General features: G+C 50.9%; 1 protein-coding gene across 2 annotated transcripts in view; it reads right to left on the reverse strand.

Moving 5' to 3' along the window:
- The window catches only part of RBM19 (RNA binding motif protein 19), a 124,286-nt gene extending 108,276 nt beyond the window's left edge, over positions 1 to 16,010 (reverse strand). Inside the window, exons 1-14 of one of the 2 annotated variants that reach the window (XM_065904710.1) lie at positions 15,874 to 16,010; positions 13,422 to 13,604; positions 12,921 to 13,046; positions 12,693 to 12,731; positions 12,250 to 12,424; positions 10,885 to 11,102; positions 9,186 to 9,266; positions 6,968 to 7,046; positions 5,545 to 5,616; positions 4,391 to 4,594; positions 2,890 to 3,020; positions 2,059 to 2,180; positions 1,530 to 1,626; positions 879 to 989 (exon numbers count right to left, since the gene is read on the reverse strand). In XM_065904710.1, coding sequence (XP_065760782.1) covers positions 879 to 989; positions 1,530 to 1,626; positions 2,059 to 2,180; positions 2,890 to 3,020; positions 4,391 to 4,594; positions 5,545 to 5,616; positions 6,968 to 7,046; positions 9,186 to 9,266; positions 10,885 to 11,102; positions 12,250 to 12,424; positions 12,693 to 12,731; positions 12,921 to 13,046; positions 13,422 to 13,604; positions 15,874 to 15,909 — 1,674 coding nt within the window. In that variant the 5' untranslated portion in view covers positions 15,910 to 16,010. Of the gene's footprint in view, positions 1 to 878; positions 990 to 1,529; positions 1,627 to 2,058; positions 2,181 to 2,889; positions 3,021 to 4,390; positions 4,595 to 5,544; positions 5,617 to 6,967; positions 7,047 to 9,185; positions 9,267 to 10,884; positions 11,103 to 12,225; positions 12,425 to 12,692; positions 12,732 to 12,920; positions 13,047 to 13,421; positions 13,605 to 15,873 lie in introns of both variants that reach the window. The other variant, XM_065904709.1, reaches the window with a different exon arrangement.
- Between the last annotated feature and the right edge of the window lie 6,531 nt (positions 16,011 to 22,541).

Here is a 22,541-nt window from a genome sequence, read left to right on the forward strand (position 1 = left end):
CCTGAGACTGAGTCCAGGCTCCTACAACAGACTCACTGTCTGACCTTTTGGTCCTCCCCTCTCTGCCCCCAGACCTCAGGTTCCTAGTCTGTAAAATGAAGTGTGTGTGTGTGTGGGGGGGGGAGTGGGTGAAGGGGTGGCGACATCAAGTGTTTCAGCAGGCGCTCGAAGGCTTCACTGTCCGGATACCTAAGAACCTCTACCTAGCGGGGCAGAAGCATGTGGAGGACCCTCCCACCACATAGCTCAAGAAAGGTCTCAGTCCCCAAACACACCACAGGTGCTCTTAGTAAGGTGCTAGCGGGGCAGGGGAGAGACAGGATGAAGGATGCTTAGGGCTCCCACCCAACCTGTGTAAGGGCCTCTGATAGCTCAGTTGGTAAAGAATCCGCCTTGCGATGCAGGAGACCCTGGTTTGATTCCTGGGTCAGGAAGATCCGCTGGAGAAGGGATAGGCTACCCACTCCAGTTTTCTTGGGCTTCCCCTGTGGCTCAGCTGGTAAAGAATCCGCCTGCAATGCAGGAGACCTGGATTCGATCCCTGGGATGGTAAGATCCCCTGGAGAAGGGAAAGGCTATTACCCACTTCAGTATTCTGGCCTGGAGAATTCCAAGGACTGTATAGTCCAAAAGGTCGCAAAGAGTCAGATACGACTGAGCGACTTTCACACACACACCCAACCTGTGTGCAGAAACTCTTGCCTACCAGCCCCCAAGAGACACCATCCAGCTCCAACAGGCCAGGAGTCTGAGCCAATGATCCTTCTTACTTTAACTGACAGTTGCAAAGGCAACGATGATCGTCTTTGACAGACCCGACCCTCCAACCCTTGCCCACGTCCCCTGATGTTGAGACCCGCATCCCCGAGGGCACCCACCTGGCTGAAGGAGTCCAGACAGACCCCGTTGTCGAGGAGGAAACGCCGCACTTCCTGGACGAGCTGGGTCTCCCCCAGGGCCACGCGCACGGCCACGCTGCCCTTGGTCTCCTGCAGGAGGGAAAGGGAAGATGCCCTGTCGGCTGTCGGGCAGGTGATGGGTCAGCTGTCACACCTCCTAACAGTCTGAGGAGGAGGCCTGGATGGTGCGAGACCCTACGGATGCTCCCCATCGATGCCCGCTCTGACTTGATGGTTCTGGGTTCCACGTCTGTTGGGGTGAATCAAGGACCCCACGTTCACCCCTCCACTCATACGTAAGGATCTCATGTCAAGCTCATTCCCGCCTCGGGGCTTCTATACAGACTCAGCTCCACCCTCCGTTCAATTTCTGCTGGAATGTCTCATCCCTGGGCAGCCCGCTCGCTCTCACTCTGTCCCCCTACTTGGCTGAAGCTTTCTTCAGGTCAATGCACAGCACTGTGGTTAATGAGCTCACATCCTCCTCTGCTGGAAGGTTCAAGAAGAGCTGGATTGTTTCCCTTCATGGCCCTGCTGCCTTCCCGCCCAGAACCACTCCCCAAGAGCTGGTGCATAGCGCCTCCTCCCCTGCCCAGAGGAGGGGACAATTCAGACGGGGTGCCCACTCACATGGTCGAACACTTGACTCTTGGTGGCGCTGTACTTCTGGGCGATGGCGTCGGCCACTGCATTGGGACCCATGAACAGTGTGTTCCAGTTGTGAGAGCTGAGGCAAGACAGAGAGATCAGACAGATGGTGAGTGGGGGAAGCTCTTTTCAGATGCAAAGCCTGTAAGAAATGAGCTCCTGGGCCTGCCTCCCCAAGTCCCCAAAGTCGCCTCCTGCTCTGTCTTACCTGGTGTGGGCCAAACCCCCAGGGCCCGCAGACAACAGAGCCATGATGATATTAACACCAGCTCAGGTCTTTGTCAAGTGCTCACTCCACACCAGGGACCAAGTGCTTTGCTTACATTCACTCACTTGGTCCTGACAACACCACGGAAGTGAGGCACCACTGATTCTCCCCATCTTGCAGATGGGGAAACTGAGGCACAACAAGGTTACGGATGAGGGGCTAAGGCCACAAGGAGCTGGGAGCCCAGGGGGCAGGGAGAGGAGGGACGAGAGCAGGGAAGCCCGGTCGGAGGCAGGTACGGACCTGGAGCTGTTGGCTTTGTCTTTGGACTCTTTCTTCTTCTTGTAGGACGATGATCCTGGGGCATCGGCATCCTCGCTGGCCTCCTTCTTGATGGTGGATGGTAACACGTGGAGCATCCTGCCCTGGAGGGGGGACGAGAGGAAGGAGGTGAGGACAGGCAGGGGGCTAGTGCTTCTACATCCTGCCCGGGGGATGCTGGCCTCTCCACGAGGGGGCTGGACCCAGTGCTGAGACTTCTGTCATAAGAGGGGGTCCTCGGGCAGAATACCCACGAGGTTAGCACAGGGGCCTGACACCGCCTCAAAGAGTATGCTGAGCAGTTTGGAAGTAATACCTGTAGGGCTCTCCACCCCACCCTGTCTCTGTGAGCATGTGAGCTCCATGTGGGCAAAGATTAGGTCCGGCCTGGCAGCCATGGGGATCAACACATCAGGAACGAATGAATGAACGACAGGAAAGGGAGGCGTGTGTGCCAAGCACGTTACTTGGAAAAGAGAAGCTCCTTACGTTCTATACTGTGGCATTTCAATGACAGTTCAAAAACTCTTTCCTTCCTTACTCCTCCTCCAAGTGGTATTTCTCAAGCTGGAGAGCATGTTCATTTAATCCACAAACACTTTTTAAAGGCCTACTATGTGCCAGGCGCTCCTCCAGGCGCTAAATCAGGGACCAGAACTGAGCAGTTGCTGCCCTCCCAGGAGCGCAGATCAGGAGGTGGCTTCACGGGCATCAGGTGTGCGTCCCTGCAAGCTGGGGTGCACGTCCGTGCCTGCACACGCACACGCGCACACACTCACGGCCTCCTCCCACCACCAGCCCACGGGCCATCACCTGGAACACCTGCCCGTCCACCTCCGCGTAGGCCTTCACGGCGTGCTCTGGGAACATGAAGGTGACGAAGGCAAAGCCCTTGGGCTTCTTGGTCAGACTATCGATGGGGTAATGCAGCTCCGACAGGGGACCTGAGGGCAGGAAGGGCGTCAGTGTCCCGCAGGCTGGAGCCAGGCCTGAGCACCAGGCAGGAAAATTCTGGGCAGTACTCAGGGGAGGGGTTTTAACCAGAGGGAGTGTGGAGCTGCAGCAGCTGCCGGGCCAAAGAAGGACAGTGGTGAGGGGCTGCCGTGAGACCCCCACCTGACAGGCCAGGGTGTCCTTCGTGCGTCCATCCCGAGAGCAAGGTGCCTGGGCTGGGCCCTGCCTCCACCACCCACTCCCTGGGGGGCCACAGGCCAGCCACCAGCCTTTACGGGCCTCAGTCTTCTCATCTGTAAAGTGGTGCCGAGTCCCCAGCTCAGAGGACAGCAGGGAGGGTTAAATGCACTAATACGTGTCATGTACTAAACAGGGTCTGCTGGTCACGCAGGGTCTCAGAAGTGTCTGCTGGGACAGTATTACAATGCTCACGTTAAAGTACACCCTTTCCACTGTGAACACCTGGGTGTGACCACGTCCTCCTCCCCAGATGGATACACAAGAGTCTACTGATCACCCTCTCTTCTGTGCTGGCCCTGCCTTGTAAACCAGGGCCCTGGCCTGTGCGGGAGGACCTGGCAAGCAGGACCCAGGCTGGAACGTGACACCCAATTGGCCAGATGGTTGAATCCTACTCAGGGTTCCCTTCTCCTTGAGACAGGGCCTCAACCAAGCTCCAGTCCTTCTCAATCCACAGCTGATCTCTGAACAGAAGTGGAAATCCCCCTCCAGGGGATCTTAAAAGCATCTCGACCTGGCCCCTACCCACCACTTTGTACCCCTACTTCTTTCCTTCCATGACCTTCTTTCCAAGGTCCATGACAACCATGACCTTACAAATAGGCACAGCCCTGCCTGCCAAGCTGAATTACGGGCCTTCAAGTTCGTGCCCGACAAAATAACACTAGCAGCCACGACAAGGAAAAGAGCCCTCGTGGGCAAACCTATATGGATGCTCGGTCTGAGAGCAGGACTATTTAGACAGCAGAATTGAGAATGGCAAGCACTTCATATCCGCACATACAGTGAGTGGGCTTCCAAGACCAAAGCCAGGGTTTGGACACCAGGGTTTTCTCAGAAAACCATACCCAACTCTGTCAATTCTGAGTTTTAATGAGCGAGAGCTAAGGGAGTCTGGGTTCAGACCATGAAAGGTGGCTGTGACGCTATCCAGGACTTCGAGCTCCACTACCTACATCCTATCTGTCTGACAGCAGCTCAGAGATCATGAAGCCCATTTTATGGATGAGAAAACTGAGGCCAGGGAAGGAAGTCATTAGACCAAGGTTAAGCCTAGGCATACAGGGACTCAGACCACTTGCCGTGGTAGTGTGCAGCGAGCCGGAGGCTGCTCCCCTACCGTATTTAGAGAAGAGCTTCTCCAGGTCCTCCTCGGAGCTGGTGTAGGGCAGGTTTCGCACAAAGAGCCTCCCGGAGTCGGCCAGGTCCTCCTCCTCTTCGTGCTCCCCGAGTGTCCGGCCTTGCCAGGGTTTGGCACCATTCTTCAGGGGCACCTTGGCCGCAGGAACATTCCTTTCCCTGAATATCTCGATGTAGCGTCCGCCTGGGCGAGGAAAGGCTGTCAGGGCCTGGCTGGGGGGACACCCGGAACCTGCCAGCTTCCAGACTCATCACTGCCGCTGCCTTTCAGAGGCCATGGCAAAGGTGGCTGGGGATGGCACCGCATGCCAGGCTCTGGTCACCAGGGTGGCAGCCCCAGCTGAAGCCGGGCCGGAATGTCACTCGGCCGGCTAGCTCGGCTTCAGCCCTGGGGGAGCTGGCCTGGGTCACGGGGCTGCATCTTCCCAATTCCAGGGCCTGGTCCCTGGCGCTGCCCTGGGAATCATCTCGGGTGACAGCCCCACCCTGAAGAGCCACCTGGTGCTGCCCTCAGCTGTGTGTCTGCATTGCTCTGAGCGCCTGATTAGACTGCAACCACCATCTTCCCTCTACACGCACATAGTAGGTGTCCAATAAATCCTACCACCTGGCTTGCGAGCAAGACTCCTTAGGTTACTCCCTTCTCTAAGAGAACTCACGTCCTCACAAGGGGTTGATGGCTGGATCTGAGTCACCTGTCCACACCAGGGATGGGTCAGAGATCATGTCCTTGTATACAGTCCAGAGACATCCCAAGTCTGGACCTGGCACTTGCTGTTCCTGTAACGGAATGGCCCTGCCCCACAAAACCAGAGTTGGCTCTCTCAATTCTTGCAGCTTTTGCTCCAAAGTCACCAGCTCAACGTGGTCCAAGCAGACAAGATCCCATTTAAATCCTCCAATTCCGACCCTTGCCTGCATCTGTCCACAGCACGGCCCCTGTGGTTACCGCCTCTCTCTCCCCTCTCAATGTAAGTTTCCTCTACAAGAAACTCAGCCTGATCTCTGCCCCAGGAGGCAGGGGCCTTATCCTCGGTGCCCTGGGCAGTGAGTGCCCAGCAGCGCACAGCAGACCCCTGACCTGACCTTCCAGAGTAACTGAAAGAACCCCTGCCACCACGCGGGCATCCTTACCCATGTACTCCCTGTTGCATTTCAGGGCCTTCCTCACTTCCTCTTCACTGCTGAAATCCACAAAGACATACCCTGCAAAAGGATCACGACAAAGGTAAGGTCCAGAGGCTGCAGACACTTGTGGGAGCCACGGAGGAATATTCGCACTGTGCTAGGTGTTTGGGGGAAGCAGCAGGAAGTGGTGGCGGGAAACCTACAGTTTTTGCCAAATCTCAAGAGATTTTCCTTCCACTCCCCTCTCCCCAGGGCAAATTTCCCTCTGCAGGAAGCATTCCGACCCTGTGGCCTGGCTTTCTGGAAAGAAAATGCTGGACCATAGGAGTCACAAACATGGGCAATCTTGGCCTCCCTCCCAGCCTCACCCCTGTGCTGACCAGTGCCTGCTCCTTGGCCTTCTCCGGACAAGCGTCTGTGGTGGCAGGGCTGTGCCCAGCTTGGCACCAGAGGGGCCACCTGCACAGTGACTGCCCGTGGCTCTGACTGGCACAAACAAGGAGGTGCCTTTCCAAGAACCAGGTGCCTTTCCAAGGAGTCTTTCCGAGAACGAGAGGCCTCAACTCCGACAGTCGTAGACGGGCCTCCCCTCCCCACTTTTCCAGAGGCGTGCTAAGACAGAGGTCTCCAACCTTTTAGGCACGAGGGGCTGGTTTCATGGAAGACAATTTTTCCACAGACTGGGAGTGGGGATGGTTTCAGGATGATTCAAGCGCACTGCATTTATTGTGCACTTTATCTCTAATATTATCATATCGTGATAATGTGGTAATTTGAGCGATGGGAGTGGCTGTGAATACAGATGACGCTTTCCTTGCTCGCCAGCTGCTCACCTCCAGCTGTGCAGCTCCTAACAGGCTGTGGACGTGTCCCAGTCTGCGGTCCAGGGTTGGGGAACCTGAGTTAAGTGATGTGCCCATGGACACATGGCTAGCAGGTGCCAGGGCCGTAATGTGCACCAAAGGCCGGGGCTTTGGTCTGAATCACAAGACCCTCCCCTTGGGGACTGCAAAAGCCCCCATCGCAGCCCCCCTGGCTCCTCGGGCCCTGCCCCGGACTCTCCCTCACCAGCCTGGGGGCCGTCCTGAATCTGATCGCGGCCTCTTCTTGTTTTCAGTCCCCGGGGGTCCCCAGCCCATGGGCTGAAGGCCACAGTCATTCCTCAGCCCCCAGGCTGGGGGGCCGGGCCCTACTTCCACAGCTGAAAACCTCAAACCTGTGGCGGGGGGCAGGAGACAGACCCTGTCCTGAACACTGTCACATTCACTGAGGCGGGGACCACAAAGAGGATAAACCATCACTGTCCTCAAAACCATCACTGTCCTCAAAACCATCACTGTCCTCAAAGCATCTCCACAATTCGACTGTCCCAACCTTCCGGTCCAGGCACCTGCCTCTCCAGCCCCCCTGGAAACAGCCCCGGCCTCACCTGTTTTGTTCCCATGAGCATTTCTCACTATTCGAATGGCCACGGGTTTCAGAGGTGCCAGGAATTCCATGACATTTTTCTGTGAGGAGAAAAAAAAGTTTTTGTTCCCCATTTCAATACAGACTTGGTCTGTATTTCTTGAATTACCAGTGAACTCAAGCATCTTTCTGGGCCATTTGAACTCTTTCTCTTAGAAGACATCCTTGCTTTTGTCTACTTTTCTGTTGGGTCATCCATAGCTCCCAATTTCTACTTATCTATTTGTAAGTTAAAGAAATGAGTTCTGTCTGTTGTCTGTGTTATAAATGCCTGCATTTTGCCTTTTGATTTTATGATACAAAGTTGCCTTAGAGAAATTTTAAATGGTATCTAGCCAATTAATCCATCTTTTTCTTATGACTACTGAGTTCCACAAATTACTTAGAAAGATAAGATGTCATTTTGACCTGTCACACTGATAAAGAGGGATGCCCAGGGTTCACAGGCATTCTCATATGCTGCTGAAGGGAGCACAAATTGGCCAAGCTTCCAGAGAGTGACTGACCTTCTGTATCCAAGCCTTAATAATGTACATGCAAGTGCTTGTATAAAATATTTATACAAGCAAGAGCTGGCAAATGATAGCCCACAGGCCAAGTACTGCCCACGGCCTACAAGCTAAGAATGGTTTTTACATTTTCAAGGAATTATAAGAAAAAAGAAAGCACAACAGAGATCATACTCCCACAAAAACCTAAAATGTGCACCAACTGATGTCAATAGAAAAGTCTGCTGACCTCTGATCTCAAAAAATGTGCTGACTACATCATTATTCAAAACTGCAGAAGACTGGAAACAATCCCCATGTCTCAGTTTAGGGCGTTGGGTATATGAGACATATGAGATGTGGGGTTTGATCCCTGGGTCTGGAAGATCCCCTGGGCAGGGGCATGGCAACCCCTTCCAGTATTCTTGTCTGGAGAATCCCCACGGACAAAGGAGCCTGGCGGGCTACAGTCCATGGGGCTGCAAAGAGTCAGACACGACTGAAGTGACTTAGCAGCAGCAGCAACAGCAGTGAATATAACTCAGTGCATCCAGAGTAAAACTAGTACGCAGGGGACTTCACTGGTGGTCCAGTGGCTAAGAACTGGCCTTGCAATGCAGGAGACTTGGGTTCGATCCCTGGTCAGGGAACTAAGATCCCATGTGCCCCAGAGCAACTAAGCCCACATGCCACAACTACCGAGCCTTTGTGCTGCAACTAAGATACGACGCAGCCAAGTAAAGAAGAGCATGCAACGTGAAAAATGGTGTTGCAGCAGAATATTCAGTATTCAGAAATATTTATGACATAATATGATGGGGGGAAGTTTCAAAATATTTCCTGCTGTAGGACTGCATTTTAAGAAGAAAAGACATAGGTCAGTGTTTGTATATAAAGAAAAAAAAATCTCTAAGAAGATACACCCAGAATTTATTAGTGGTTGTCAGTGAATGGGATATAGTTGTGGGGGTTGGAGGAGCCTGCTCCAATTTGTCTGGGAAGGTCAGTCTATCCACCAATAGTAATCAGGACTGTAGGTCATTAGTCCTGCATCCTAATATCCTCTAGTTACCACTCTCCTCTCTCAAGGCAGTTTGGCTGGCAATTTCTATAGTCATCCCAGTGATACGTCATTTTACTTTTTAGCTACACTAACAAAATTTCCTACACTGAACTTTTATACTACTTTCATAAGAAGGGAAACTTACAAAGTGTTCTCTCCTGTGTAGATTCAGAGCCAGCAAACTATGGGATGCAAGCCAAATACAGCCCACTGCCTGTTTTTATAAATAAAGTTTCTCTGGCACACAGTCATGCCTACTAGATTACTTGTCATCTAGGGCTGCCTCTGCTACAACAACAGGGTTGAATAGTGGTGACGGAGACCAGACTGATTACAAAGCCTTAGGTATTTACTAGCTGGTCCCTTTTAAAAAATTTTTAGCAGAGATAAGTTTGCCCACCCCTAGTATAGATGATCAATGAGGGAGCTCAGTCTTTCTCTGTCTCGGTATAGCCATCTCCATTTCGTGACCTTGACGATGCCCAAGATTCTATGTCTCAGCCTTTTCAGCCCCCAGTTCCCTTCAGCTCAAGTCCTCAACCGCCTTTGTGCAGCAGAGGCTCCAGGCACCCTCACCTCGTCTCCCCCTGCCCAGGGGCTCCCGGCCTCACCCAGTTCCTGGCACGCACCTCTGTGATGTTGAACGGGGCGCCCCGCAGTTTCACAGTGTGGGGGGTGGTGGGTTCCTTCTGGCTGGCTGGTTTCTCGGTCTGAGGGATGGCAGAGAGCAGAAAAGATCGCACTGAGCTCCCAGGTGCAGCTGCAGGAGGAGCCGACCTGGGCGTCCAGTGAGCGTGCTGAGACCTCTGCCATCAGGCAAACGGGCGATGCCGGAAGCATCGTGCCTGCTAGGGATGCAGAGTCAGGCCAGGACCTGGGGGAGGGGATGCCAATCCTTCATGTGACCCCAAGATGAGGGCTGGAACCACAGACTGGCTCACTGGGGGTCTGCTCACAGGGGCCCGGGCTACACAGAGGGACAAGAGACTTGGAAGGAGCCCTCAGGTGACATTTGCCAGCATGGATTCAGGGCCTACTCTGTGCCAGACATCGCACAGAGCGCTGTGCAGACACAGCCGTCCTCCTGAACCTGTAAAACAATCTTACAGGCGTTACAGGTTCAGGATGTCTTCTGTAATTTTAGAATCAAAACAACTCTTAATCTGGGGGTTAATTCCTTTGGTAATAAAACCTGTCCTGATTTGGTCTCATTTGCTGGTGAAACCTGCTCTGAGCTGTTCTGGCACAATTTAGAGTTTACAACTATCCCAAGCAGGTGAGCAACCAGGTCTAACACCACTGCAGAAAGAGTCACGTGCTTTTGTGGGGTGCTGCCCTGCGTGAGTTATGGGATCCCTCCCTGAAGCCTGCAACTTCTGAGTTCCAGTGCACACTCAGGCATGGGGGTTGACCTTCATCTAAGATGAGGCTCAGCGAGCCCTGGGAATCAGACACAGGGACCAGGGCTCGCTGAGCCTCATCTCAGATGAAGGTCAGAGGCCGGAGGAGAAGCACTTCACCTCAGGACCCAGAGCTGCTCCAGGTCAGAGTTTGGAGTTGAACGCACAGTTCCCTGACTTAGCCACACTCAACTCTCTCTTTTGAATGTGTATTTTTAAGAAAAGCAGACAGGAGGCAGCCATTATGAGAGGCAGAGAAAGAAAGGAGGGAGAAGAGAAAGGAGAAAGAGAAGGAAGGAGAAGAGGGAATGAAGACCCAAAGGATGTGGGACGCTGTCCTGAGCAAAGAAAACCCTCATGTGGGAGACGACAGCACCCACGTTTTACTATAGACTCCAGAACCTGGCAGACCTGGATCTGGGTCCTGACTCCCACCACTACCCAGCCGTGACTGTGGGCAAGTCACTTCCTTCCTCTGGGCCTCAGTTTCCGCACCTGTAAAACGGGACAAGAATCCCCATTCCCCCACGACTACCATGAGATTCAGTGACAAAACAACATGCCAGGTATTGAACCTCACATGAGATCAATGCTCATCTAATTTCATCTACTCGTGGGCTCACACCTCCCTACCTTCCTACTGAATGCTAAGTATAGTATGTTCGGGATCCTTTTTCAGCTTGTTTATGTCCCCCTCAACTCTGGAGGGGCAGGCAGCCTCTGTTAGCAGGAACCAAATTCAGAGAGGGCGTGTGCTTGCTTGGGGTCACACAGCAAGCAAGAACTGAAGGTAGGTAGGTCTCCGGGCTGCTGAACTGTCTTTCCTTGATGTAACACCCCCCACCAAGGGGCTGCAGGAAAGGTGGGCGAGGCCCAGGTGGACCTCCTCCCTCCCCAGGCTCCTCAGTTCACCCCAATCCACACTCACCTTGGCTTGGGGTGCCTCCCCGTCCTGCTGGGCGGAGGCAGCAAAGGAACCCTCTTCCTCTGCCTCACTCCCCTCTTCACAGTTCACGGCTTCATCTTCGCTCTCTTCTGAGGATGGTGATTCAGCCGCCACCACCTTGGACTTCAGATAATCCATGTCAGACAGCTCCTTCCACGCAGCTGCCTTGGGTTCCTTGGGTTCGAGGCCATCCTCCTCCTCTGGAAAGATGGAAAGGCTGGGAGTTGGTGATGGTTGTGAGCAAACCAGAGGGCTGGGGTGGCAGACAGCGCGGTGGTGTGACACATCAGATGCCAAGCTCACGGTGACCAGGAGCCCCTACCAAGCTACCCTGGTGCCCGGCAAGCCCTTGGATAAATGACTGAAATGACGGAGTTCTGACAGTTTCCATGCTTCACGTGGAAAACTTGAGGGCTCTCTCACTGGCCTAGTGTGAGGCTGCACGACTTTTAGAGACCCTAGAGAGCATTTTTACTCCTTGAGCCAGACCCACCGGTGGCTACCAAGCCTAATGAGGAGCTCAGGTTTTATCCCAGCTGCTCTTTCAGGGGCAATCCAAACTCCTCGTGGGGTCTGGTGAGCTCACTGGCTTTTCCGCCAGCACCCTCTGCTGCAGCCGTCCTGAGCACATGGACACCCCCTGCTCTTCCCACCCCTCTGCCATGCCTTTCCCTCTGCCTGGAACCCCTCTTCACCGCCCACCCCCCCTGAGTCCCCCCAACTCCCACTGAGTCCTTTGGATCCCAGCTTTGCAGAGAGGTTACCAGTCATAAAACTCACCTTAAATTCACTCCCTTGTCTTTCAACTGACATTGATTCCCGCCCCTCGATCACTGCACTCACCATGCTGAGCCCCTCATGGCTACACCATGAGCCCCTTCTGAGGACAGAGGCTCATCCCTCACTGCCTCTGTTCAAGGACCACCCTTCTCCGGGGCCTCTCCCACCCCCCACTTCCTGCTTTCTCTCTGCGGCACTCATGTTCACATCATGTACCGAATAAAGGAATCAGTCTGATTCCTTTACTGTTTCTTTCCCCACCAGGATGACAGCTCCACGGGAGCAGACTCGCTTGTCTTTTGCTCACTGCTACACCAACTCTCTGGTGTACAGTAAGTGTTCAATCAATTCTTGAGTGAGTAATCCACTGACGGAATAAGGGACCCGGATCGATCAAGTCCGACGAACCCGTGGTTACCCGTGGTAGGGATAATCAACCCTCTATGGGGCAGCATCTGATTTGCTATCTCCCAGGTCCAGCCTGGAGGGGTCCCAGGTCACTCGCGCGCAGGTGCGGGGCGCGCACTATAGCGGGGGGCAAACCCTCATCCTCCGAGTTCTCCCCACCTTCCTCCTCCTCGCTCTCCTGCCCTGAGGCGGAGTCAAAGTTCAGGTAATCGTTGTCTGCCTTGCTCTTCCCTTTCGAGGGCTCAGCATCCAGGGCATCGTTCACCCAGGTGGCCACCTGCGTCCGCTTCTGGTGAACCGACAGGAACTCCTGGAACTCATTATCTTCTTTCAGCTGCGGGCGCCAGAGAAGCGGGAAGAAGAGTGAACAGACAGAGAAGATCAGGGAGGGCTCACCCTTGCACTCTTGGGAGGGTAAGCTCGTTCTCTGAGGCCATGTCCCCCCAGTCTCTAGAGGGCCCTGGGGGCCAGCTGGGTTGGTCCTGGGAAGGGCAGCACTGGACAGAAAGATGAAGGAGCTATGGGGATATGGCAAGGGGAGACGGGAGGCAAGGGTCCGTCTCTGCTGTCCACCCTCGGCTTGGTCACCGAAACAGACCCACCTTCTCCAGTTCACCTACAACCTTCTTCTTCTTGTCATCCTGTAAATAGAAGACATGGGCATGAGGGTCACATATGAAAGGAGATAGAACCCCACTGCCCTGGGAGGGCTGCCTTCAGGAACCATCCAAGAGGGATTCCTGGGCCCCTCTCCCTCCCACTACCCTGCCTTCCCGGGGTGACCGCTCTGCTGACACCCAGGATATGGCTGGAAGTGACCGTCCACGCACTTTCTTAGCTTCCGTGGAGACGGCGTCTTTGTCTTTTGGGGATGGCTTGGACTGGCTCGGTTTCTGAGCATGCTTGCTCCAGGCTCGGGGCTTTGTCGGGTCCCCAAAGGACTTGCAGAACTCCACCTGCGAGAGACAGAGAGGGTGATGACGACACCTGCCACTACACCCAGCACAGGTGGGCATTGACTAGGGGCAGGGGATGAATAATGTAGACCAGTGCCTCTCATTTTGGGAACAGGAGCAACACCATCACCTGTAAGCTCGTGAGACATACAAATTCTTGGCTCCTCTCCCCCAACACAGGGGACCAGAGACTCCGGGGAAAACTGCTTCTGCAAATGCTGCAGGGGATTAACAAGCACGAGGATCTGAGAACAGTGAGGAAGACCAAAGGCATCATGGTCTGGAAGGGGCCAGGCCCTGGTCTCGCACATGGAGAGAAAGAGCCAGGGCATCCCTGGCGACAGGCAGGTGGAGGTGAGGTCCACACCCACTCACCGTGATCCGGGACGTGTCGATAAAACTCTTGTTGAAATGGTTCAGCGCTGTCTGGGCCTCTTCCTCGGACTTGAAGCCGATGAAGCCGAACTTGCGGAACTTGCCATCTTTGGTGAACTTGAGGCTGCAGTCCGTCAGCGTGCCGAAGGCAGTGAAGAGCTGTCGGAAACGCTCCTCCTTCATCTAGGACAGGACAGGAATGGTGAGGGAGGAGCCAGGAGGCCTCAGAGCCAAAGAGACAAAATGGGCTGGGAACCCGAGACCCCGGGATTCCTCCCCTCAGGCGGGGCAGTGGCCGAGCATGCTTTGTGGCTGGCCCCTGGTTCTAACTCCAGCTCCAGCGCTTGTCTGTGTGTGGCCTTAACCAAGTGCCTTCATCAATGAGGAAGTCAAGACTCAGAATAGCTGCACTGAAATCCTCCGGGCCTGTGGGCTGCTAGGAGGTTAACCAGACCTATTGTGCCAGGAGCCCAGCATCACAGCTACTGCAATGTAAACATCTAACAAATGCCTGTCACAGTAGATGTGTGAAATAAGGAATATGGTAAACTACACAGTGTCTGCTGACTGTGGTAGACAGGAGTAAGTAACTTTACGGCTTGTTGTCAGGACTCCTCATAAACATCGCTCTATGTCCCAACAGTGAGATCTCAACTTCATTTCTTGGCTTATTTATATCCCCAAAGACTATCTGCTGACTCCCACTATGAAAGATAAGAAACCTACATCATCTATTCCTCTCTTCCAGTCTCTGTTATTTATTATTTTAAATTCTTTCATCATTTACCCTAAACAGGTTACTTTAAAAATAACAATTATTGGGGGTGTCCCTGGTGGTCCAGTGGTTACGAACCTGCCTTGAAATGCAGGGGACACGGGTTCAATCCCTGGTCTGGGAAGATCCCACATGTCGAGGAACAACTAAGCCCATGCACCACAACTACTCTAGAACCCTTGTTCTAGAACTTATGCTCTGCAACAAGAGATGCCGCTGTAGTGAGAAGCCCTCGTCCTGCAACTAGAGAAAACTGCCACTCAGCAATGGAGAACCAGCACAGTCAAAAATAAACAAATAAAAATCTTAAAAAAAAATCTATTATTGACCCTTCCTTCAGCTTTAGACAGCATCTCGTGATGCCTCACTCTGACGAATGAGGATTTTGGCATGGCTTCCCTTTCTTCCCCTCTCAACTACCACTTCATTTTGCTTCTCAGTATGGCGTGTCTCTTCCTATTGGATGTCTTGTCTGATGAATGAAAGAATTAGTTACAAACAGCTGTAGCAGTAGCTGACAGTTTGCAGGCTTACCGTATGATGACATTAAGGATTTTGAGCTAAGGAACTTGTCAAGAGATGCAAGTCATAAAGATAGTTTCTCCTGGAGATGAAGAACAGGACAGAACAAGAGTCTTTGCTTGGTTAGCCAGTGGCTAAGACTCTGTGCTCCCAATGCAGGGGTTCCTGGTCAGAGAACTGAATCCCATATGCCACAACTAAGAGTTCAAATGTCACAACTAAAGATCCCGCAGCCAAATAAATATAAAAAAATTAAAGACCCTTAAAAAAAAGACTTTGCTTCTCATTTTATACCGAATTTTGATAATCATATGATAAGTGCTCCCAACCTGCCATGGAGAAAAAAAAAGGTAAAGTAAAAAAACCACAAAAAAGAAACTGAAATGGCTTTATGTTTTTACTCTTTCTAAGGAGTGCAGATCTCTCATGCCATCCACATGGTACACTGAGGCCACACCAGTGGTGGAGGGGCCTCTCCATCCAATGGAAGTCACGGTGAAGTAAGTACAGATAATCTTCTGGGGTAGAAGGCATCTAGTCATCTGACACTACGCATTCAACTATTTTTTCACTCATTTATTCAAGATGCTTTTATTGAATGCCTACCACCATGCCAGGTTCTGTGGGCTCTAAGCAAAGGCAAGTATGACTGGGTCACCCCTCCCCCACTTGCTAGATAAGTGGTTTAAAGCCTTTCACACTCACTCAGTTTTCTTAAACCATTCACTCCTACTGTCCTCAAAGCGGGAACCGGGAACTGGAACGCAGGTACCCAGCCTATTACATCCCATTTTCCTCCCAGACAGTATCCCAAATGGAAGAGGGATATAGGTGCAGTGTCTAATTCAGTCACAAATCAACAAAAAAAGTGATCGAACAAGAGAGTTATCGGAGCAAGGCATTCGACACAACGTGGGGACGAGCATCTCCCTGGGAAAGAGGTTTCGGGTACCAAGAGGCCAGATGTAAAACCTTTAAGAGGCACTACCCGTCTCTTCCAACTGTCATATCAATCTGCCGACAATCCTGCGGAATCCTCCGGGAACCCTGCCCGAGAGAGAAAGCCCCTCAACTCTCCCCAGGCACCTCCCTCCCAACCTCCAACTTCTGGCTGGGTCCCAATTTCAGACTCCCAAACTCAGTCTCTGTACTCACCCCATTCGGGAGGTTCTTCACGATCAGTCGCGACATGGCGAACGGTCCCACTTTTTTTTTATTTCAGCACGAATAGGTAGCGACTACCACCACCAACTTTCACGCTACCACTCTGGGCGCCGCCATCTTTGGCAGGCCGCAACAAAGTCACGTGCTCGAGACGTAGCCCGCCTCTACGGAAGTAGGCGTGACCGAAGAGCTACCCAAGGAAGTCACACCCTCTAAGGGGCGGGCCTGAGCGCTTGCTTCCTGCGCAGGCGCAGGCTGTTAGGCGGTCAAACCAGTATGGAGAGAACACCGTAATGGCTAGTCCGGCAGGGGGCGCTGGTTCATAACATTGCCAGGGAATTGACTGGCTGGAGCGGTATTTGAGCTGTGCTTAAACAGAAGTCGTTTTAGGTTTCTTTTCCGTTTTATTTTTTTATTATTGAGTTTTTAAGTGTCCCTGTGAATGGGGGCAGGAATAGGAAATCTTGCCGGTCTTTGAGACATGGGCTGAGGCTCAGACAGTCTGCCAGGTACCGTGAGTCATTTACCGAGCATCACCCGTGAATGTTAGAATGTACCCTTGGCGATGAAAGTGAAAGAGGAGAGTGAAAAAGCTGACTTAAAGCTCAACATTCAGAAAACTAAGATCATGGCATCCGGTCCCATCACTTCATGGAAAATAGATGGGAAACAGTGGCAGACTTTATTTTTGGGGGTTCAGCGACTTACTTTCACTTTCATGCATTGGAGAAGGAAATGGCAACCCACTCCAGTATTCATGCCTGGAGAACCCCAGGGACGACGGAGCCTGGTGGGCTGCGGTCTATGGGGTCGCACAGAGTCGGATACGACTGATGCGACTTAGCAGCAGTAGCAGCAGCAAAATCACTGCAGATGGTGACTGCAGCCATGAAATTAAGACGCTTACTCCTTGGAAGGAAAGTTATGACCAACCTAGACAGCATATTAAAAAGCAGAGACATTACTTTGCCAAGTCAAGGCTATGGTTTTTCCAGTGGTCATGTATGGATGTGAGAGTTGGACTAAAAAGAAAGCTGAGCACCGAAGAATTGATGCTTTTGAACTGCGGTGTTGGAGAAGGCTCTTGAGAGTCCCTTGGACTGCAAGGAGATCAAACCAGTACATCCTAAACGAGATCAGTCCTGAATATTCATTGGAACGACTAATGTTGAAGCTGAAACTCCAGTACTTTGGGTACCTGATGCGAAGAGCTGACTCATTTGAAAAGATCTCGATGCTGGGAAAGATTGAAGGCAGGAGGAGAAGGGGACGACAGAGGGTGAGATGGTTGCATGGCATCACCGTCGCAATGGATATGAATTTGAGTAAACTCCTGGAGTTGGTGGTGGACAGGGAGGTCTAGTGTGCTGCAGTCCTGGGGTCGCAAAGAGTCGGATACGACTGAGCGACTGAACTGAACTGAGCCCATTTTGTAGACAAAAAAAAGCAGCTTGCTCAGAGTCATAGAGCTGTTAAATTTTAAGTTATATTATGTGATAGGTGTGGATGAAGAATATTGCCTGCCAGTTCAGTAAACAGATGATGTTTGCAGCTGCAAAACCATCAGCTACTGCAGCTGCCCCCCAAAGGTGCCCCCTGAGGGGAATTCAAGATGGATAAAAACAGGATCCTGACCCTAGGTGGCTAAGATACCAAAGGAATAATTTCCTTGAGCTCAGGCTCTTGCATCTTTCCATACATAGAAAAATGCTAAAGTTGTTAATTTAAGATGTCTGTTTTTGTGATTATCAGTAATCTTTTGTAGTCAACTTTTTTTTTTCAGTCAAAAAATCCTATGTATCCTGACTCCTCCCTTACCTCTTTGGAACAGTGCCTCAGAGTTGTCTGAGAAGCCCTAACCTCCTCGGCTTTAGTCCTCAGTAAGTCTTCTGAATAAAACACAATTTCTACTTTGTAGCTTGTGCATTTTTTTGCCAGTGGACATAGGATCTTGGGGTGTATTGGTTTCCTACCACCTACCACAAATTTCCAGAGACTCAGTGGCTTAAAACAACAGAAATGTATTCTCTCACGGTTTTGGAGTCCAGAAATCCAAAATCAAAGTGTCTGCAGGGCTTCGCTGTCCCCAGAGTTTCTGGGGAAGGATCCTTTCTTAGTGTCCCAGCTTCTGGTGGCTCCAGGGGAACCTTAGCCTTGTGACTGCATCACTCCATCTCTGCCTCCATCTTCATTTTTGAATCAAATCCAAATCCCTCTCTTTTGTTTCATGAAGATACCTGCTATTGGGTGTAGGGCCCATCTTTTTTCTTTTTAAAGTAATTGTTATTGGAGTATAGTTGCTTTTGGGGGGCTTCCCATGTGATGTTAATGGTTAAAGAAAAAACCCGTCTGCCAATGAAAGAGATGTAAAGAGATGTGGGTTTGATCCCTGGGTCCAAAAGATCCCCTGGAGGAGGACTTGACAACCCACTCCAGTATTCTTGCCTGGAGAATCCCAGGGGTAGAGGAGCCTGGCGAGCTATATAGTCCATAGGATCGCAAAGAGTTGGACATGACTGAAGTGACTTAGCACACATTCATAGTTACTTTTCAATATTGTGTTAGTTTCTACCGTAGAGCAAAGTGCGGGGCTTCTCAGATGGCATAGTGGTAAAGAATCCGCCTGCAGTGCAGAAGACACAGGTTCGATCCCTGGGTTGGAGGGCACGTCAACCCACTCCAGTATTCTTGCTTGGAGAATCCCATGGACAGAGGAGACTGGTGGGCTATAGCCCATGGGGTCACACAAAGTAGGAGACAGCTGAGCACTCACACACAGCAGAGTGAATCAGCTGTATGTATGCACACATCCTCTCTTTTCTGGATGTTCTTCCCACCGCAGAGCATTTAGAGTTCCCTGAGCTATCCAGTAGGTCCAGTTATCTATTTCATACATAGTGTCAGTAGTGTATATATGTCAACCCCAACCTCCCAATCCATTCCACCACCCCCTTTCCTCCTTTGGTGTCCACGTGTTTATTAGGGCCCGCCTTAAATCTAGAGTGGTCTCATCTCAGGATCCCTCAGTTGATGTCTGTAAAGACCCTTTTCCAAGTAAGGTCATGTTTAAAGGTTCTAAGGAGTAGTAGGTGGGCATGTCTGTTTAACATATTACTTGAGGATTTACTTGCTTGGAAGTAGGTTACTCCAAAGGTCATAATTCACCCTCTCCATGTCTTACAGAGACTGTCTACATAAGACATACTGTGTGTTTCGAAGAAAATAGACACCCCAATGTAAAAATGGACCCTCAAGTCTAGAGTAGGTGACAACGGGTCCCTGTGTTCCCAAGACATTCAATTTATTCAACAGTTATTTATTGATGGGTATGAAAGTGCTCTTTAATTAAATGACAATTAGGGGGTTGTGTTCTGTGCTCCACAACCCTGGTGGGGCCTAGCCGGAGCAGGCTTTACAAGGGAGCTCTGAGATCTTAGCCTTTTATGAGAGGGCAAGTGTGGGTTGCCCAGCCAGGCCTGGTTTCATGTACTTTTGTTTTATTATTTTCATGAACTGCCTTTATTAAAATGTGCAACTAAATGTAGCCTTCTCTCAAGAAATTCACAAATCAGAAGGCCTTTCAAAGGTCTTAAAAGAAAATGGAATGCTCTTGGCTAATCACACAACCCAACTCTGGACCAGAAAAATATGGTCCCCACATGTCCAGGAAAGGAAGAACCTGTATATCCCAATGCATTTAATAAATAGCTGCGTTGTAACATTATTATTAGTCTTCCTGCTTTCCTGCCTTCTTGTTCTGTCTGCTGCCTCCTTTTCCTTCCCAGCAGATATAATCCAGGGGCACCTGGATCCTACCAGGCTGGCCTCTCTGATTACACCTGGGGATTAAAACAAAAAAAGGCAGGTAAATCTAAACTGACTCTCATCAATCACGCTGCCTTCACTAAAGTTCTCAGGCAGTGAGAAGTCTGTCTAGACCCTGCAGTAACTCATTTCCTGGCAGGGAGGGGCCAGTGATGGGGAGAGATCTCAGAAGGGTTGGAGGATGGAGAGAAGAGAGAAAGTTGGACCCTTGATTTCTTGCACATGAGGCATCTGATTATGGAAAAAACATCAGACAAACTCCAATGAGAGGACAGCCTGCAAAGATCCCTGACCAGAACTCTTCCAAGTTGTCGAGGTCACCTAAACGAGAGATATCTGGGAAACCATCACAGCCAGGAGGAGCCGAAGGCTGCAGGTTGACCAACCGGAATGTAGCATCTTGGATGACATTCTGGAAAAGAAAAAGGACATTGGGGGAAGGGGGATTGAGGAAATCCAAACAGTGTGGATTTCTGTTAGTAACAATATGAGGTTGGCCCAAAAATCCATTCAGGTTTTTCTTAAGATCTGACGGAAAAACCCAAACGAAATTTTTGGCCAACGCTATATATCACTATGGATTGGTTCACATACCAGAGTAATGTTTGTGGCAGGAGAAACTGGATGCGGGATGCATGGGAACTCAAATAGTCTCACAACATTTTTGTACATCGAAATCAATTCTAAAATAATCTATTAACTATCTCTTTAAAAAGATATTTTGAAAATTAAAAGAGAAGGATGAAGGATATCAGTATTTATAGAGGTGGAATAATCACCAAGGCTTATTATATAGGGCAAAAAACACGGTGTAAAAAAAAATTTCGGGGGTGTGATCTTTCTGAACACCTACTCCTGTATGCGGGGCAGCAAACCGTGCCCTGGGCTGGGTTTGCCCTGTCCTGTCACTGTTTTTGTAATGATTTCATAGCTAAGGAGGGTTTACATGCTTGTTTTCTTTTTCTTTTCTTTTTTTGCCATTCCGTGTGACTTGTGGGATCTTAGTTCCCTGACCAGGGATCGAACCCATGTCCCCTGCATTGGGAGTGCAGAGTCTTTACCACTGGACTGCCAGGGAAATCCCAAGATTTGCAAATTTTTAAGTGGTTGAAAAATATACTGAGAGAAAATCCTCATTGTGGGACCCATGAAAATAATATGAAATTCACATTTCCGTGTCCACCAGTAAAATTGTACTGGAATTGAGTCCAATATGTTCACATAAGTCTTGTCTGTGGCTGCTTTTGTGTGACGAGAGGAGAGGTGAGACAGTGTGAGCAGGGCCACATGCCTGCAGAACCGAATCTACGGACTGCACCTGCTTCTTTATAGAAAATGTTTGCTGAGCCTGTGCTGGGCCAGCTCTGGGGGAGTAGATGAGAAATTGGCAACGGTTTCCTCTAGGAAGGAGAACAGGATGCCTGGGGGGAGGTGGGGTAATTGTTGCTGGGTGCAAGTTTGATTTTTTTTTAAATTGAATTCATTTACCAAAGGCAATGTGGAAGAGGAAGTTAGGCTCTTTCAGGCCCATGGGTCAGGGGCTTGAAACATTTTAAGTCTAGAGAAAAAGAGTAATGCCCAAGGATTTTAAGGCATCGATTATTTGACTGTTTAGAAGGGCTTTCTGAAGTTAGTGCCCTGGTAAAGGTGGGTCAGTGTGCAATCAGGGAAGGCTTCCTGGAGGGAGTGAGCCTTGGTAACTGGCAATTGACATGTTTGAAATGCAAAGGGACTTAAAGGCACTGTTGTGATTAAATTGAAGAGGAAGAGCTGGAACTCCGAATTTTGCTGGACATGGTCCCTGATCCCTGATCCATGCTGCTGCTAAGTCCCTTCAGTCGTGTCTGACACTTTGCAACCACATGGACTGTAACCTGCCCAGCCCTCCGTCCATGGGATTCTCCAGGCAGGAATACTGGAGTGGGCTGCTATACCCTCATCCAGAGGATCTTCTCGACCCAGGGATCAAACTTGCACCTCTTATGTCTCCTACAATGGCAGGCGGGTTCTTGACCACTAGCACCACCTGGGAAGCTGCCCCCTGATCCATGGATAATTAGCTATTATCCATGTTTATCTGTTAAGAGAAGTGAAAGGAGGCATGAATGTCATAGCTCAGAAGTCACGCAGCCACAATTCTAATCCGGCTGTGATGGAGCGAGTGTAAGGATGACCTCAGTGATTCCCTCTTTTCTCCCCATCCTCAGTGTGCAGACTCAAAGTTCTTCCCATCAAGAGAAAGCCCATTTCCCCTTCCTGTATTGGGACAGGTTGGCCTGGGGACCGGTTCTGATGAACAGAATGGGGCGGAAGCAGTGGGACTATGTCTGAACCTTGGTGATAGGGAGCTCACATGTTGCCATCTCTCTGGGAGCCCCTCCCACTCTGAGGACAAGGCCAGGTCAACCTGCAGGAGGACAGCCACACGGCCTGGTCACTCCGCCATCCCCGGTTACAGCTACCTGACTGCCCGAGAGGATCACCGAAGAGTGGCCTGAAAAGCTGGTTCATTTCCTGACTTCGGCCTCAAGGTCCTATGAGGTCCCTCCACTGACCACTGCTCCCCCTCCACTCAGCTCCAGCCACACCAGCCACTCTCAGCTTTTCGCCTGTGCCAACCTTGTTCTCACCTGCCAGGGGCTGAATTATGTCCTTCCCCATCCCCCCCTGCCAAAGATATGTTGACATCCTTGGAATTTGTGGATGTGAACTTATTTGTAAGTGAGGTCTTTACAGATGTCATTAAGTAAAGGATCTCAAGATGAGATCTTTTAAGATATAGGGTGGGCCCTCATTCCAAGGGCTGGTGTCCTTATTATGAAGCCACGTGGAAA

The sequence above is a fragment of the Muntiacus reevesi genome, chromosome 13 (assembly GCF_963930625.1).
Source record: "Muntiacus reevesi chromosome 13, mMunRee1.1, whole genome shotgun sequence".
NCBI classification, from domain to species: Eukaryota; Metazoa; Chordata; class Mammalia; order Artiodactyla; family Cervidae; genus Muntiacus; species Muntiacus reevesi.